Source organism: Misgurnus anguillicaudatus, chromosome 14 (genome assembly GCF_027580225.2).
Source record: "Misgurnus anguillicaudatus chromosome 14, ASM2758022v2, whole genome shotgun sequence".
Taxonomy (NCBI): Eukaryota; Metazoa; Chordata; class Actinopteri; order Cypriniformes; family Cobitidae; genus Misgurnus; species Misgurnus anguillicaudatus.
The window spans coordinates 16320535-16338154 of NC_073350.2; the positions used below are offsets into that span (position 1 = coordinate 16320535).

The 17620-nt window shown below is 38.3% G+C and overlaps 2 protein-coding genes across 3 annotated transcripts in view; one reads left to right on the plus strand and one right to left on the minus strand.

The window, feature by feature from the left end:
• Positions 1-17620, plus strand: part of LOC129428205 (uncharacterized) — a 175221-nt gene that overhangs the window by 152235 nt on the left and 5366 nt on the right. The gene's annotated exons all lie outside the window — the stretch shown is intronic.
• Positions 1-17620, minus strand: part of tbl1xr1a (TBL1X/Y related 1a) — a 76720-nt gene that overhangs the window by 2298 nt on the left and 56802 nt on the right. For both annotated transcript variants that reach the window (XM_055185150.2, XM_055185149.2), the window contains 13 exons: positions 11402-11504; positions 11039-11184; positions 8205-8424; positions 7613-7745; positions 7307-7448; positions 7161-7224; positions 6970-7067; positions 6831-6891; positions 4058-4179; positions 3874-3948; positions 3637-3764; positions 3112-3277; positions 1653-1754 (listed from right to left, as the gene is read on the minus strand). In XM_055185150.2, the coding sequence (XP_055041125.1) occupies positions 1653-1754; positions 3112-3277; positions 3637-3764; positions 3874-3948; positions 4058-4179; positions 6831-6891; positions 6970-7067; positions 7161-7224; positions 7307-7448; positions 7613-7745; positions 8205-8424; positions 11039-11184; positions 11402-11459 (1515 nt within the window). In that variant the 5' untranslated portion in view covers positions 11460-11504. The remainder of the gene's footprint in view (positions 1-1652; positions 1755-3111; positions 3278-3636; positions 3765-3873; positions 3949-4057; positions 4180-6830; positions 6892-6969; positions 7068-7160; positions 7225-7306; positions 7449-7612; positions 7746-8204; positions 8425-11038; positions 11185-11401; positions 11505-17620) is intronic.

A 17620-nucleotide genomic window follows, 5' to 3' on the forward strand; every position in this document is an offset into this window, starting at 1 on the left:
TAGATACATCGTGTACTACGACTGACTGAAAATTAAAAGTTGGGGTTTTATAGGCAGATATTGCTAGGAACTATACTCTCATTCTGGTGTAATATTCAAGGACTTTGCTGTCGTAACATGGCTGCAGGAGGAGGCACAATGACATTTTGCAGTCCCCGAAAACAGTCCCCTGCTATTAAAAGATACTAAGGGGACTATTTTCGGCTGCTGCGCAATATCATCGTGCGATGCTAATGGGCTAATCAGATTTAATGGATTATGCTAAACTATGCTAAAAGTGGTACTGCCAGACCCGGAGATCAGCTGAATGGATTCCAAAAACGTACAAATCAAATGTTTAACACTTTAATATTAACAACATGCTCGCAAATCACAGGATTTACATGGATGTTCACATCTGACTTTTAACACAAACCTATACTGTGGTTATGTAAATGCAGACTTAAGCAACATTGAAGCCGAGTGCTGAAGGCAATTACAGCCACGATATTATAAAGCAATATCACACGACTCAATATTACAGTCTCTGGGTCACAAAATGTTGTTTTAAGATTAGTTCAGGCGATTATATACATGTATAATATTTAAATGTGCAAGCGATTAGTAAAAATTAGCTTCGAAAATGTGTGAGTTCCAGGCGTGGCCAGCGGGTGTCAGTGTTCGCTTACCCCGCTGACCGCAGCCTGATCTTGGACACAATTTTCCGCTGGCTCTGATGTATCCGTGTTTGATTATCAAATGAGATTTAATTTGTTTTTGATAGATCTAACCAACAATCATTGGTCTCATGAATTTATTATTTAAATTAAATCTCTCGTTTGCTGTTGTTAAAAAGTTTATTTATAACTAAAATATACTAAAAAATTTTAAGGCTGTACAAGAGCACTGTATTTTTACTGGACTTTGTTCTTGTCAGTGCTACATGAAAAATAATAATTAAGTGTTTTTATATTCTACTTTAACAAAAAAAATCATCAGAGAGATGTTTCTCTGTGTTGCATATCGTGTCGTCACGTGTTTTAACTCACTAACGTTACCGGAAAATAAGTCTTCAAGTGTCCCGATGTAGTGAACCAGCGTTTTTACCAGTGTCCGAGCCCCTGTATACAGTGTTATATCCAAGATGCGTTTTTGCTCCCTTTTGAGGGCACTTCGGGAAGGGGGATGCGCATAAAAAGATGCTCCAGATAAAGAAAGAAATTTTTATTCCACTATTCACCAAGTGTATTTAAATCAGCCACGCTATGAGACACAATCTCACAACTTCCTCAAAAGTATACACGTTCATAGCTCTGATCTTCGAAGGGAATAGGGCATAGGGATGATAAATTCATCCACAGATTCACGACCTAGGGAGCTATGAAACTGATTGAGACACGGAAAGTCTTTAAAAACATTTGTGCAACTAAATGTGTGATCATGTGACCATCCGCTCTGTTAGCAGCTTTTTCCAGTCACAGACATGTGGTTCACGCCTCCCTCACCAATTCTAAAATCAGCATAAGCTGATTTATACATAAACAATGTGAAATGGTGATGCGGTAACCGTGACAATACTAGTAGAATAGCTCACGGCTATCAGCCAATCAGATTGGAGAAACCGAAAGAACTGTTGTATAATAAAAAATAGACACTAAGGAACTTGAACTTACAGAGCCGTCCGACGCACTTGCTCCTACTTTGTCTCCTGCTGCGTTCCAGCAAACTTCAAAAATGCCCCCTGTTCCTCTGTAGCTATGGACTAAAGCACCAGTCTGTAAAAATAAGACCAATAATGAGTTAAAATAATGAATGTTATGCAACTTTATAAGACAGATTTAGGGTAGAAACATTAAACGATTAGCCCGTTTAAAATAGAAGGTTCCAGGTAATTTGCTCACCGCCATGTCATCCAAAATGTTGGTGTCTTTCTTTGTTCAGTCAAGAAGAAATTATGTTTTTTGAGGAAAACATTCCAGGATTTTTCTCATTTTAATGCCTTTATTGGATCCCAATACTTAACAGTTTAAAATTGCAGTTTCAAAGGACTCTAAACGATCCCAAACGAGGCATAAGGGTCTTATCTTGTGAAATGATTGTCATTTTTGCGAAGAAAAATATAAAATATGCACTTTTAAACCACAACTTCTCGTCTTCCTCCGGTTGCGTAATACATCATCATCACGTCAAGAGGTCACGGATGACGTATGCGAAACTCCGCCCCAGTGTTTACAAGTGTGGAAAAAGAGGACCGTTCCGACGTTGTTGTATGTGGAATGATACTAATTAATGTCTTTGTGTCAGTTTATTGTTTAAAATGGTCCGCAAATGTGCGTTTCATATATGTAACACGTGACCTTTCCACGGCAATAAGCAATTATGCGAGGTCGCGCTGGAGCGTCACACAGCTGGAGGAAGAAGAGAAGTTTTTAAAAATGTATATTTTTTATTTTTCTTGCTAAAAATGACAATCGTTTCACTAAATAAGACCCTTATGCCTCATTTGGGATCATTTAAAGTCATTTGAAACTGCAATTTTAAACTGCATTAAAACTGTTAAGTGTTGGGGTCCATTAAAATGAGGTAAATCCTGGAATGTTTTCCTCAAAAAACATTATTTCTTCTCAACTGAACAAAGAAAGACATCCACATTTTGGATGACATGGCGGTGAGTAAATTATCTGGATTTTTTTAAGAAAATGGACTAATCCTTTAAGAAATTGTAAAAAGAAGAGAAAGAAGGACACAGGACAGGACCCAAGCATTAATACAATCTGCTGCACTACCGGTCCATGAAGCATTTTAAAGGATGGATACTGTTGAGGCATAGGCTGGTTACCGGTTTCCAAGTTGTCAAATTAATTAATTAATTAATTAATTAATGTAATTGATTTGATGTTTACACACAAAAACACACACATATATATGTATTGTGTCCAGTTGAAAAGTTGTTTATGCAGACATTTAAAGAATAAAAAAAAATTGTGTTGCAATGGCAATACTGCAACACTGATACCATGGTATTTTTCCTTAAGGTTATGATATTCTCCCAAAATATCATACCGGCCCATGCCTAATACCGTAATGTCATGTACTAACAGACAACCGAATGTAGCGGCAGACAGGTCTTACCTGTGTGTTCCAGATATGGACACATTTGTCGAAAGAGCCGCTGGCTAGATGGCGTCCGTCAGGGCTGAAGGCCACGCTGTACACGGGCTCCTGGTGTTTGGTTAGTGTGTGGATGCAGATGCCTCGATCTACGTCCCAAAGCCGAACAGTGGAGTCAAAGGAAGCACTAGAGGCGTCAGAGAAAAGATTTGGTTGAATTTTATTTAAACATGACTATGCACATAAATCGCAAGTACATTAAACAGCAGAAAATGCAGTCATTTTAATATCTGCCAGTTTAGCTTTTGCTTCATTTTAAAGCAAGACACAAGGGGGCGCTAGCACCTCTGTTTACTGACAAACTTTGCATGGTAATAACCTAATATCTTCTGCCCTGTTTCTTGGGAAAATGTTAATGTGACAGTGTGATGCACATATGCAAATATTAAATACAGTACTACATCTACGTCTGGTAGTTGCATGTATAGACGTTCCAATTCTTCACATGCCGAATTCATGGTAACAGATGGTGTGTTGTGACTCTACCTGGCCAGCATAAGATTGGCGTTGGGGTTGTTGGTTCCTGGACCTGTCGGGCTCCATTTGATAGTGTAGATTTCTTTGCTGTGAGCTTGTAAATCGTGAACGCAAGTGTCCTGTTTCATACTCCAGATCTAGAAGATCAGAACGAACGACATTTTAGATCCCTGGAGCGTGACACGATAGATTCCAGAGACATTTAATTACAGCGCAGTCCCACTGACAGATGGCATGTGACTTTACCTTCAGAGTCATGTCATCAGAACACGATGCCAGCAGGTTGCCTGTCGGATCCCATTTGATTGCATTAACTTCGTTCTGGAGGGAGGGAAAGACAGACAGAGAGATGAGGGGTTGGTGTTCTGATCTCTGGCAGACCGGAGTTGTAGGAAACAGCAGGAAGACGGGATAAGCGGATAATTCTTACTGTGTGTCCTTGGAATGTCTTGATGGGCCGGTCCTGGCCCAGTTTGCACACATGGATGCACATATCTGTGCTACAGGAGGCGAACGTGTTGTTGCTCTGCCAGTCCACATCCAGAGCCGGTGCTGTAGACGGTAAAGAAAATTATATGCACATTTATGATATGCAAGATGACTATTTTGACTTCAATACTTGTTCAAGTCTCATTACATTTTCAGTGTTTTATTTAGATAAATATATTTGATCATTTTTGCTAACTTTGCACACTAGTAAGACTCCATTCAGACTTTTATTTAGCCGTTTTGTGAAAAAATCCAGTTCAAATACTCAAGCACTAATGGCGGTTTTCCATTGCATAGTACCCAACGGTTTGGTTTGGGAGCTTTTCCATTGGGTGCAGTACGTAGTACCCGATACGTTTTTAGTACCACCTCGATCGGAGTTCCAAGCGAGCTGAGCTGATACCATAACGTGACGCAATAACACCGTAAATCACTGATTGGTGAAAAGAATCGTCACTAGCGTATATAAATAAATATTTATAAATTATATAAATTATATATAAATATAACATTTTATATACACATGCAAATATTTCTTAAATATATACATGCATGTGTGTGTTTGTATTTATACATAATTACTACACACAGTACAACCACATATACAATGTAAACAAAAACTTTTATTCTGCAAACGATTAATCATTAGGCAGCCCTACTCGGTTGTATGATAAAGCCGCAGCCAGCACAAATATAACGACACACCTATAATCCCTCCCACTGTGAAGTGTTACTAAACTCGATGGAAAACCTAACCAAGCCAAAGTGAGGTGAGGTGAGCTGACCCGACCTGACCCAAACCAAACTGTGGGGTACTATGCAATGGAAAAGCGCCAATAAGAGACTTAAACATTACCAAGTAAAGGGGATGTCCAATGCTATTTCATGCATTCTGACTTATTTACACGGTTAAACGGATAGTTCACCCATAAATTAAAATGACCCCATGATTAACTCACTTTCAAGCCATCCTTGATGTATATGATTATCTTTTTTCAGACCAACACAATCGGAGTTATATTAGAAAATATCCTGGCCATTCTAAGCTTTATAATGGTAGTAAATGGTGCTTCTTATTTAAAGCCCAAATGGGCGCACGTCAATTGTTACGGACGCTAGTTATCATAGTTTGTAAAGTTTTAAATATTAAAAATTGTCTTATAAAATCGGAATGATTGCCCTCAGGAGGATTACTTCTGTGAAGGAAGGACTTTTTTAGCCTTCAAATAAGAAGCACCATTTACTACAACTATAAAGCTTAGAACGGCCAGGACACTTTCCAATACAGTATAAGTCGAATTGTTTTTTATATTTTGGCGGGTCCCAGAACTAGGGCTGCACGATTTGGGAAATTTTTCCCATTGCGGTTATTGATGCTAATATTGCGTTGTGCGGTTGCGATTATAATAAATGGTATCATGAGTCAACTTGATGGGTTTTAAGGAAAATCCTCACACAGTTTAGTGATAATGCTAAAATGTCTATTTGTAAAACTAGAAATGTTTTCGAATTGCCACGTGATGTAGCAACTGCTTAGTGTCAGTAATCCTAAATCCAAAATACCGCCATACAACAGTCGTAGAGGTTTTTTTAGCTGTCAATCTCCTTTGCATCCATCTTCGCTCTGGTATTTCCGCGCTGATCACACACAAGTGACGACGCACGCCACACACGTGCATGCCACACGTGCACAGCCTTTTTTGTTCGTTTTTCTTTCTTTTTTTAAACAGCAGGGAAAATCATCAAACTGTTATCAGAAAGTTTGTGTTAACAAGTCCACACATTTATTTATTTAATATAATTGCAACATTTTGCTGTCTTATAATCGCACAGGCTGACATCGCGATTGCGATGCGATTAATTGTGCAGCACTACCCAGAACTTATAGTCAGAACTTATAACTTTTTTCATATGAACCAAGAGAAACTATTACCGTCTACAACTGCGAGAGTCCGCTATGAGTTGCTCCTGTATTTATGTAATTCAATGGATTTAGTGATGCAGAATTACCTTTTTGAACTTGATTTAGCTTGTCGTGTTAATTTCGCCTATTCAGCCTGTCAGGTATGTTGTGTATGCTATTGTATATCGTGTAAATAACTGTTTATGCTACTTTAAGATGTACGAACACCTATTCAGGCTGCTGTTCTGTGCTTTTGTTTAGTTGAATAACTTGCCTTTCCAGATTAAATGTCTGTTCTTTGTAAAACCATTTTCTAAATAAACACGATATATAGTGCAGTGCGACTTCTATGTGTTTTTCCTCTTTAAAACGCTTGAAGATGAGTAAATCATGGGTAATTTTCATTTTTGGGTAAACTATCCCTTTAAAGAATTGGATTCTCATGCTAAATATGCCAAGTTTTAAAAAAACTAGTTGGATGTATGACAGCATATTTCTGTGCCAAATACGCTCCTTCTGGGTTTGTATAAGTTTTTCTGAGTATGACGTGGCAGAATTCCTTGGAGATATGAAGGATGCGGTACTACTCTATAGGTACTCAATATTAATATATGGAGCAGATAAAAGCATATTCACCATAGAAATGACCAAACATCTTACTAATCTCTATGACTTCCAGGTCGGAATACTGTAACACAACTTCCCTAATAACAAGTTTACAAAGACTGAGGGTACTTTGTACAGCAAGAATCACGTTCAGAATATCAGTGTAATATTAATGTGAAGAAGAGGAAGTGAAATGCATATGAACCTGAATGAAATGGGAACTGCTGTTTGGCCTCTCCTGTGTGAGCATCCCAAATGATTGTTGTCTGAAGAAGAGATAAAAAGAATTAAGTGACCTGAACTCATGACAGTCAGTAAATATCTGATGTGTCAACATCTCTCACCTTATCAACACCAGCACTGAGGATGAAGTTTCCTTTTTTGTTCCATTTTAACGCAAATATCGGACCTTTATGTTGACCCAGTGTACTCGCCAGATTACCTGTGAATAAACACAATTATATTTCTGATGAGATGATGCGAAGGAGAGCATGTTAGAGCAGAAAGCTACAACATTCAAAACCTGTTCGCTTACCATCTTTTGTCCATATTCTTGCGAAGCCGTCATAAGAGCCTGTGGCTAATAGCGTACCTTCACTCTGACAAACAAAAACAAAACACGGGAAACGTCAGCCTTGAATTGACATAGATGCGAAACAGGAATGTTGTAGCAGAACTCACGTTCCAGTCTAGCGATGTGACGTCTTTGTTGCTGGGTACGTCTTGGCCGCCTTCCCGTATGCAGTGCCTGAGGACGAGCTGCGTGGAGGAGCTGCTGCTGTTTTCGCTCAGATTCCAGATCCGTGCCGTGGAATCCCCGGACCTGCGGAGGGTCAGCGGGACTGAATTAAATATCGCCCATTGATTTCTCTCTGTGTACTTATCACTCAGCAGAGATGAAGGGCTTAAGTGATTTCATGACAGAGAAAGATTGTATTTAATACAGTATATGTTGTAATGATACAATGTGAATAGAGTGTAACTGACCCAGATGCGAGCAGATCACTAACAGGGTTCCAGGCACAGATGAAGACCTCTGACTCGTGACCTCTCAGCACCATGGCTTTATTCTGAGGGATCTCTACGTCAACATCCACCTCCATCATGTCTGCATGGTTATCTGCACAGATGGAAAGCCGTGAGGATTTACTTGAACTAACGCACTTATAAAGATTAAAGGGGACATTTCACAAGACTTTTTTAACATGTAAAATAAATCTTTGGGGTGTGTCCTTTTAAATGCCAATGGGCTGATGAAATGCAAACACTGATAGCCAAGATGGATGGTGATTTGTTGAAATTTAAACTTAATTGTGCTGTGCACTAAATGGCAGTGCCATGGTTGGATAGTGCAGTAGTATCCCCTTCTGACATCACAAGGGAAGCCAAATTTCAATGAACTATTTTTTCACATGCTTGCAGAGAATGGATTACCATGGTTTATTATGGTTTTGATCTTTTTTACATTTTCTAGGTTAATAGAAGCACTGGGGACCCAATTATAGCACTTAAACATGGAAAAAGTCAGATTTTCATGATATGTCCCCTTTAAGTGTTCCAGACACAACATGAGACTCACTAGGTAAGGCGTGAGCACCGTTCTCCTCTCCATTTGCGGTGTTCTCTCCGTTTTTGGCGTTACCCTGCATGTTAGTGCTTGTCGCGGAGGGTGCGGCGGCGGCCTGCTGCTGGGCCAGTTTGTCTCTGTACGCCTGCTGTCGGGTCTGTACAACATCGGGCATCACCGCATCGATCAATGACAGAGACTCAATCGGCCGCCCATCGAACAGTGTGCCATCCTGCGGACAGGAATCAATGTGTGAATGCATGTTGACAGAAATATATCTGATCTCAAATAATTATTATTACATGGCTCTGTAAAATGCTTGATTCTGATTGGCCAGTCACAACATTCCAAGGTTCGTTCTTTTCAGATAACAACCGCTCAAAACTAATAACACACGATAACCGGGATGCTGCAAATCATTTTGACAGGTACATTTTAAAAAGTACACAAAAATAAATATAAATATGCCTTTTAATAACATATGAGACTATATTTACAAATGATTAAATCAAATAGTGTGTTCATAACATTTGAATGTCTTATTTTAAAACCGAAAGTAAATGGGTTTTCCTCACAGGAGGTCTGCATTTGTTAAAAATTAGCAAATAAAAATTGCAAATTAATATTTAATGCTCCTTACCTTACTTATGAGATAAATAGATGTGTAATAAGCAGGATAATATACAGTCATTACAGGATAAGATCACACTGTCAGGGCTTATTTCTGCGATAACAACCTATCTATAACACTGTAAAAAAAATACTTTGCTGCCTTAATTTTTTGTTAAATCAACTCAGATTTACAAGTCATATCAACAGAAATGAGTTGTCACAACTTACAAAATTAAGTTGCCTTTTCTCAACTATATTTTATAAGTTATAACAACTCACCTGTAGTTATAACAACTCATCTCTAGTCAAGATAAATAATAGTAAGTTGAAATGACTTGTAAATCCGAGTTGATTCAACAAAAAAGTTAAGGCAGCAAAGTATTTTTACAGTGTAGGGATGCGTAACGATTAATGGTGATTAATCTATAGCAGAATAAAAGTTTTTGTTTACATCATATATGTGTGTGTGAACTGTGTATAATAATTATGTATATATAAATATGCACACATGCATGTATAGTTTTAAGAAAATATATATTTATATATTAAGTATTTATATAAATAAAAATTAAACATAAATATAGAAATGTATATACTAGGGCCGGGACTTTAACGCGTTAATTAAGATTAATTAGTTACACAAAAAATAACGCGTTAAACATTTTTAACGCATTTTAACCGCGGAACATTTCTCATTGGATGAGTTTCGGCGGACCGAATATACTGGAGCACCAACTAGCGTTCATCACGACTTCAGACAACAACAAACCACAGTGAACATGAATGAAGAAGCTGATGATATCGCTTTGGTTGGCCCCGTGGATGGGATTTTTTTTTATAAAAAACGAACAGATGGAAGCGTCGATAAGAGCATGGTTGTGTGTAAGATATGCAACAAGGAATTCGCATATCTCCGCAGCACATCGAGCCTCAAGTATCATCTCAATGCAAAACATATAGCAGCTAGCGTGGACGTTAGCCCAACTCTGAGTACAACGACTTGGTTGAACAAAAATAAACAATATTTTGTTGCTTAAGCTTATGTATTCAGTCATTATTCATGGTATACTAAAAATCCATGTGAAAAAATTACTTCTCAATGTTCTCAGGTCAAATATTTATATGTGATTAAAATGTGATTAATTTTGATTAATTAATTATAAAGCCTCTAATTAATTAGATTATTTTTTTTAATCGAGTCCCGGCCCTAGTATATACACATATAAACGTTTCTTAAATATATACATGCATTGTGTGCATATTTATATATACATAATAATTATACACAGTTCACACACATATATGATGTAAACAAAAACTTTTATTCTGCTATAGATGAATCACGATTAATAGTTATGCATCCGTGCCTATACATCATCCCTTACTTAACAAAACTGCAGCAGTGTTGGGGAAAGTTACTTTTAAAAGTAATGCATTAAGTTACTCCCTAAAAAAGTAACTAATTGCGTTACTTAGTAACTTTTCATGGAAAGTAATCCTTACGTTACTTTTTAGTTAATTTTACGTTACTTTTTCTTGGCTGAGGCTTGATTTCTTTCAGGCCTTGAAGATGTTTTTTATGACTGAGAAGTTCTGCATTCAGAAATTGCATATTCATCACAAAAATGTCGAGCTCTGGCCTGCAGTACATTTTACAAAATTATTACCATAACATGGGTCTCTTTAATTTGAAATGTTTTAAGCTTTTGGGAGCCTAAATATTTCAAAACAATGCAGTTGCCCCAAAAATGTTTATCCTTATTACAAATCAACCAAATTAAATGTAACAGTTTTGCTCATTTTTGAAGAAAAAGTGTTGCTGTAGCTAATTTGGTAGAGCAATACGTTAGCAGCATAAAAAGTTGTGGGTTCGATCCCAGGAACACAAATAATGAAATGCAAATTGCTTTGGATAAAAGCATCAACCAAATGCATGAATGTAAGGCTTTGGCATGCAACTTGCCCATGTTGGCACCTGCCTAATTGAGCTTAAATTGGTACCATAATACTAAAAAGAGTTTGGAAATATGGAAAGCATTTTTAAAGTTGATAAGCTTATTAATGATTGATGATTTATGTTGCATCTCAAACTTTAATAGGACATGATTGCAACCTGGTTTTAGTTACAGGCCCTACAATTTGATCAAAATAATAATCGAATAGGCAAATGTAGCAATGAATTATAAAAAGGTATTTGCCTAATGCATATCCTTCGGTTAAAGTCCTGTTCTCACCTCATTAATGCTGACTTCAGCTTCTACATACTGCAGGCCCTTCTGAATGATGGAGATCAGTGCAGCAGGGGGCACTAAGGCGCCGTTGATGTTGGACTGACTGATGTGGCTCTCGATGCCGAATGTGAAGGCCGAGTGGGAAAACCCTGCCAGAGGGAATGATAAACACTTCAGTGTGACGCTTGCCGGCATCAGCTTTCTCTCCGGCTCTTGGCTACGTAGAGGGTTTAATGGGTGCTTTCTTAAACGACAGTCTGAATATCTGTACTGTTTTATTGGTCTGAATACAGATTATTACCACCCCAAAACTCTTTTATTATGTGCTTGTGTGACAGTTTCGGTTTTTGGGTTAGAGGTACCTACCTGACTCCTGCAGGTATCTATACACCAGGAAGTTGACCTCATCGCTGCTAATACTCATCTTCACACTTGCTTACACCATGAGGTCAGCAAACAGGACACAAGCCTGAGAAAGAAAGGAGGATCACATCAGAATGATGACACTGGAAGAGTTATGGCTATTGTAAGGCTTTCTTCTCTGCCCTCAGGGGACCTGAGAGAGAGCCGTCTAGTGCAGAAAAAGTCTTTTTACAGTGCAGTAAGGGGGTAAAAAGCTCTCTTTGTCAGCAGAAACCTGAGTGTGTATTATGCTGCCAGAGGTTACCAAGGGCTTCACTGCCCAGCACGGCTGAATAACAAGTTGTAGTACCAATTGTGACCATTACACTGTGGTGGCGCTGTTGCACCAAAACTCTAAAGCAGGCAGCTGCATCTGCCACTAAAATGTTTACATGAGGGATACTACCAAATATTTCTGTTTGTAGTTTTAGGGATTGGCATTTTGGATTTATGGATTTCAGAATGTCAGATCACACCTACAGATTTTTACTAAATAAACTGTATTCAAAATGAAAACTGACCTATATTTGAAAATGAGTATCATATCTATACAATCAATAGTAAGGTTTAAAATTTAGGAATCGCAAAGGGATGATACATTTTCTCGGCTATGCGACACTACCAAAATAATACAATCGGGCAAACCAATGGTGCTAGTTGGGGTTGGGGCTACCTTTTTGAAAAATGGAAAGAAGTTACTATTTCCGTAATCCTGCTTTGGATAATTACACACTTTATCTTTCCAAAACATCATAATGTTTGCTCAGCATTGGACGCCATACAAGAGAATCACTAAGCAAACTCATATTTTCAGTTCCACGTTGAATGGGCTAATTCTGAAAAGTGACCCATTACCCCACAGCCCTAAACGGCTTCAGTGTCAGCCATTCCAGATCACATCCTCATTCCTTACTGACAGAGAAGTGAGCTGGAAAATGTTTCCCCCCATTAGAGAACAAAAGGAACTGCCGTTTGTATTCATAATATGTGGTTTGCTTGCAAAAGGGACGGATTTTGACTTTGACCTTGTCCTCGAGAGGTGAGGTTTCGATCTATTTCGAGAGGGTGTTGCAAAATTGATGCAACACCTCTGTGCTTCTCTTCCTTAACTGCAGCGTGTTTTGAGTAACATTAAGCCTACCGACGAAGACTCGATCAGTTGGTGAAATTTTTCCAAACGTGGGAGTCGTCTGCCTAGCGTTCCTTTTATAAAATATGCAAAGGTATGCAAATTGGTACATCATCAAAAGCCAGTGTCAAGGCCAATCAGATAACAAAGATACTGCAGCGTCCAATGAAATCAGGCGAAACGGTGCCACCGAATCGATGCGTTTTATCTCACGCCATAGCCAAATTAAATCCCTGCAACAGTGCAGAGCGCTCATCTATATTATTGAGCCAGCGAATCAATAGCCGAGAGGACTGCTACTATCCAATAAATCACCCGTGTTCTTTCGGACCACCTCGTCTATAAAGCAAAGCAGGGAACTCCAGGCATTTACAGTCAGCAACATTAGTTTAAGAAACCAGTGGTGGGGGAAATCCCTGCGAGATGTGACACAGAAAGAGCTTTTAACCAAACGGGTCAAGGCGAAGGGAGACCTCCACGAGATACATTGCCACCCGTGGCTCATAAATCGTCCTCAGGAATGCAAATATCAGGAAGTGTCCTCTGCCTGGGATGCCGTTTTGGTGTGCTGGAAGATACTTAGCGTGTAGTGTAATCTTTATTGTGTAATCAAAAGCAGCTTGGCTTGTGTAACAGTGAAACACATGAGGGAAGGGTGAGAGAGTTTGTTCTGTATTATTTAAGGTGGGGTAGGGAGAGGAAACACCGTAGTGCTAAATGATTATTCATATTTTAACTGAAAACGTGATTTGAAATGGTGTGATTTCAAGTTGCGATTACGTGTTTGAAACATAGAATATCAAATATGATCTACATAGAATGCTTGGGTCTAATACAAAGTTTGACTTGGTACCCAATTGCTAGTTCACACCAATCCAACAAATTAGTGATAGACCGATATATCGGCCGGCCGATATATCGGGCCGATATTTGCGAGTTTTATGCGTATCGGCATCGCCCGATACATGGCTGCCGTGTTTGCCGATTTTTCCGGCATAATTTACAGACAGAGTGCTGGAACCCGCAAGCGATTGCAGGTCATGTGACTAAAAACAACCAACCTTTTCACGACAACATTGAAAGCTCGGCTGAACAGCTGATCATAGCTGAACAAAGTGGGGTTTTTTTCATCTTTATGGGGCGGTTTCCTGGACAGGGATTAGACTAGTCCTAGACTACAATAAATGTAAGAACTGTGCAAACTAATAACATCTCTTTTTAACAACATGCCATTTTTTTACATAATTTTTATGATGTAAATTGAGTGAGCAAAACCAGTATCGACTCCAAATATCGGCTCAAGAAAATCGGCAGCCTGTATCGGTCATCGGCTAAGGCTGATGAAACAAAAATCGGTATCGGCATCGGCACTGGAAAATCCATATCGGTCGATCCCTACAACAAATGCCAAGAAACTCCATCCGATTCATTACAAACCACTGCCATGATGATAAGGTAAGCATCCCTGCCAACTGCATAGAAACACATGTGCAGCATTGAAGCTGGAGGAACTTTAGACTTCCAAACCAAAGCACTTAGGTACTTTAAGGAGTACCTAACCTCAAGTCAACTCCACCTGATTTAAAGTCATTTGCCTATGTCGTTTTTTTCAATGACGTACGTCTTGACATGGGAATATCCGATCGGTCCCCTTACATTGTGAATGCAAATGCATACATCAGATTCATATCTGATTTATTTCCACATATCAATGAGGATCTGATCTGAGAATATTGGAATCTATGGATTTTTTTTTTTCGGCTTGCACATTCATGGGTTTGGTCTTACTTTGATGTAAACTACACAAACAACCATAAACCTGTAGCTCTCCAAAAAATAATAATCGAAAATTAAGTCGCAATTTGAAGTTAAGCAGCCCTAAAACCGTTTTGGTGAAAGCCGGAACAGACATCTATTGTGTTACAGACAGATAACGGGCGAAGCAGAAAGATGCAAATTTGACATTAGGAAATATATTTGATTAAAGGCCACACAGAGGGGAGTCTGCAAAGCTAAAAGAAACACACCACAAGGCTGAAATCGCCACAAAGTCAGCTCATCATAATTTTACTGTGTTTAATCGTTAAAATCCACTACCCACAATGCAATTTACCAACGTTTTGGACAATAGAATAGTCAATGGTGAAGGTCTTAACAGTAAAGGCTCAAGTATGGTCCACTTTTACACATACACGAGGGTTCAGTGGGTTCAAATTTGGTCATCAGAAGAGTGCGCACGAACTGTACGTACCACCAGATTTTTGGAACCCCGCTTACCTTGTACGCATAGGTCGCGCATGCAAAACATTGCAATTTGTCGCAATGCGCATGCGTCAAACGTCTGTGTAGGAATTAAATTAACTATACGTTTGACCTTGCACGTACACATACACACAAAAAAAGACTACTCTGGGCTTGAGATCGAAGTTATAAAGAGCCCTTTCAAAACACACCATTTATGAAAATGTATTAAGGCTAATTTGTCTTCATGTACATACAAAGTCTAATAATTTTCCCATAATCTGCATTACTATGAAAAATCATTCTCATGAAAACCAGTCATCTCTGGTATTGCTACTGTTTGACAGTATACATATATGACATTACAAAAGATCTTCACAATACTCCCATTTCTTATGAAAACAAAGCACTTTGGTGACAATAAAGGGAAGAAACAAGAAAAAAATTAGCAACTCCAGCTGCACCCCGTGACCGCTCTCCTGAATTCAATGTTAGCTCTCAGGTTTATAGAGGAAGACTGTGAAAGCTCTCCTTGTCTGATACACTTAGTCTGTGAACCCTTATTTGTGCCTTGACTGTAATGGCACTGAATTACATTGACAGAATAAGCTTCAAACAAGCTGTGACACCACAGTCACGAGTGAGGTGTAAAAACAGAGCATTAGCATTACCTGACACAGCCTTTCATTATCCTATGAGTTTATGCAAGATTCAGCTATTTAGTTTTTTCCATATGTTTATAAGATAAATGTTGATCATTACTCATTCACCTCATGTAAACTGTGTGTATAGTTTGTACATCAGTACAGTTTTTATAGAAGTGCTCTTATTCCTTTCTTCTTTTCTTCGTTTTTATCTTTCTAAAAGTAGCAGTAGAAACTTCAGAGGTTAACAAACTGCTAACCAACAGTGCGTGTGTAATTCAGCTGCATAATAAGCCACTTGCAAACATACTAGTCCTTTAAATACAGCAGGAGAGAACAGCAAACCTCAATGGACGGATATAGCTTGGTCTGCAAGTACCACAGATCTATCTATAATTCAACAAAAGACCAAACATCATCCTACAAAAATGACGCAAAAAGTCCCCCCCCATTATTTGAAATGACACAACTGTCCATTTGTAATGTGATATAGGCTAGCAGTTAACACACAAGCTTTAGACATGCTGAGCTTTGATCATTAAGTGGTAAATGTCATTTTGCACTCTACTTTGCCATCAATGAAAATTGCAAGTTTGGAGCCATTTTAACATTTGGTTGCTTAAGATGAAAACCACATCATTACAGTAGCTTACCCAGCCTTGCTTGCTTTCTGAATTTCACAGAGAATGAGAAAAAAACATCTGTGCCAAACTTTTAATTGCTATGCACTTGATGCTTGCATGTTTCTCTTATTTTAAAATGCTAAATGATACACATGTACTGCACTAGATGTTCTGGAGATAAGAATGTAGGTAACAGAACAACATTTTCTGGTGATACACGCCACGAGAAATGTAAAATGCACTTCCCATAAACATCTTGTACAATCTCAAAAAGGTACTTTAATCAAATGCACAAGACTGCAGACTGGCCTTTAAAAATGCAATTACATTCATATATTTGGTGATATTACCAAGCCCTCAATTAATACACTGAAGATGTTTGTTTGTCTTGCTTATGTATCTCTCTTAGGGACAGTTTACATAACAACGATTGCAACTGTAAATTGGAAAGTTTTTATGCATTTTGGCTGTTCGTTTACACAACCACGGCATTTTGGGGTCCTAAATTTTTTTTAAGATGGGTTTCAAAGTGCAAGTTTTTGATAACAACGCTTTTTCTTGTCCGGGTAAACTATACGTAAATGTTAATGTGTGATATCAGTGACGTCATGCGCATGTTTTTAATTTGCGAGGCATGTGAGAGTACAACCAAAAAACAATGATGGCCTACAGGACTGTGCTTGTGCTGCTCAAGACACTGAGTTTATTAACGCTTCTCCAACAAAGTGTACATTTTGTTGCTTTAGGACACTTGTTATTAGGGCTGCAAAATTACTCGACAAAGTAATCGGGATTACCTTTATGGGTGAAGCAATTACATAATCGGCAAAAGCCTCAGTAACAGCTGTCAATTTGTGCTCATTTCTGTGCGTTGCGGCGGTATGTTTGGGCACCCTTGATTTTAAGGGTGACATTCGTTTTGGATTTATTACAAACTAAATAACTCCCATTATTATTTGGGATGTACATTATATTATTTAGCTTTGGACGTTTAGAATTTACAATGCAGCTGCTTCACAGAAGGATAAAAACATTTTAAAACTTCAATTGGCAATTATGATTTTTGTCATAATCATGCAGCCCTACTCATTATACTAAACCTACCTCTTTATTGGTCTAAACCAAACTGCTCAATGCTTTCGCTGTCTTGACTGTTTGTATTTATCGCTATGTAGACAAATGCATATGTGCGAAAACTTGCAGTGTTTCTTTTAGTGATCAACCGATTTACCGGCCAGTTCATTGGAACATGTCTGTTGTATATGTATACAATTATTTGACTTTTGAATTATTATTTTAAAATATGTGACATTTACTTTTTTTATTGGGGCCAGTGAAAATCTTGGCAGGGCATGTGAAAACCTGAACCACTGGCCCGCATATGGGCCAGCATAAAAAATTATATTCGTTAAATGTTGTTTATTTATTTGTTCTAGTTCTACCTTACCTGTTCTTACTATTTTTTTAAATATAGGTTTTTTTGTATCATCTTGTAATTTTAAAGATGTAAATTGAGTGAGCAAAAGCAGTATCGGCTCCCAATATC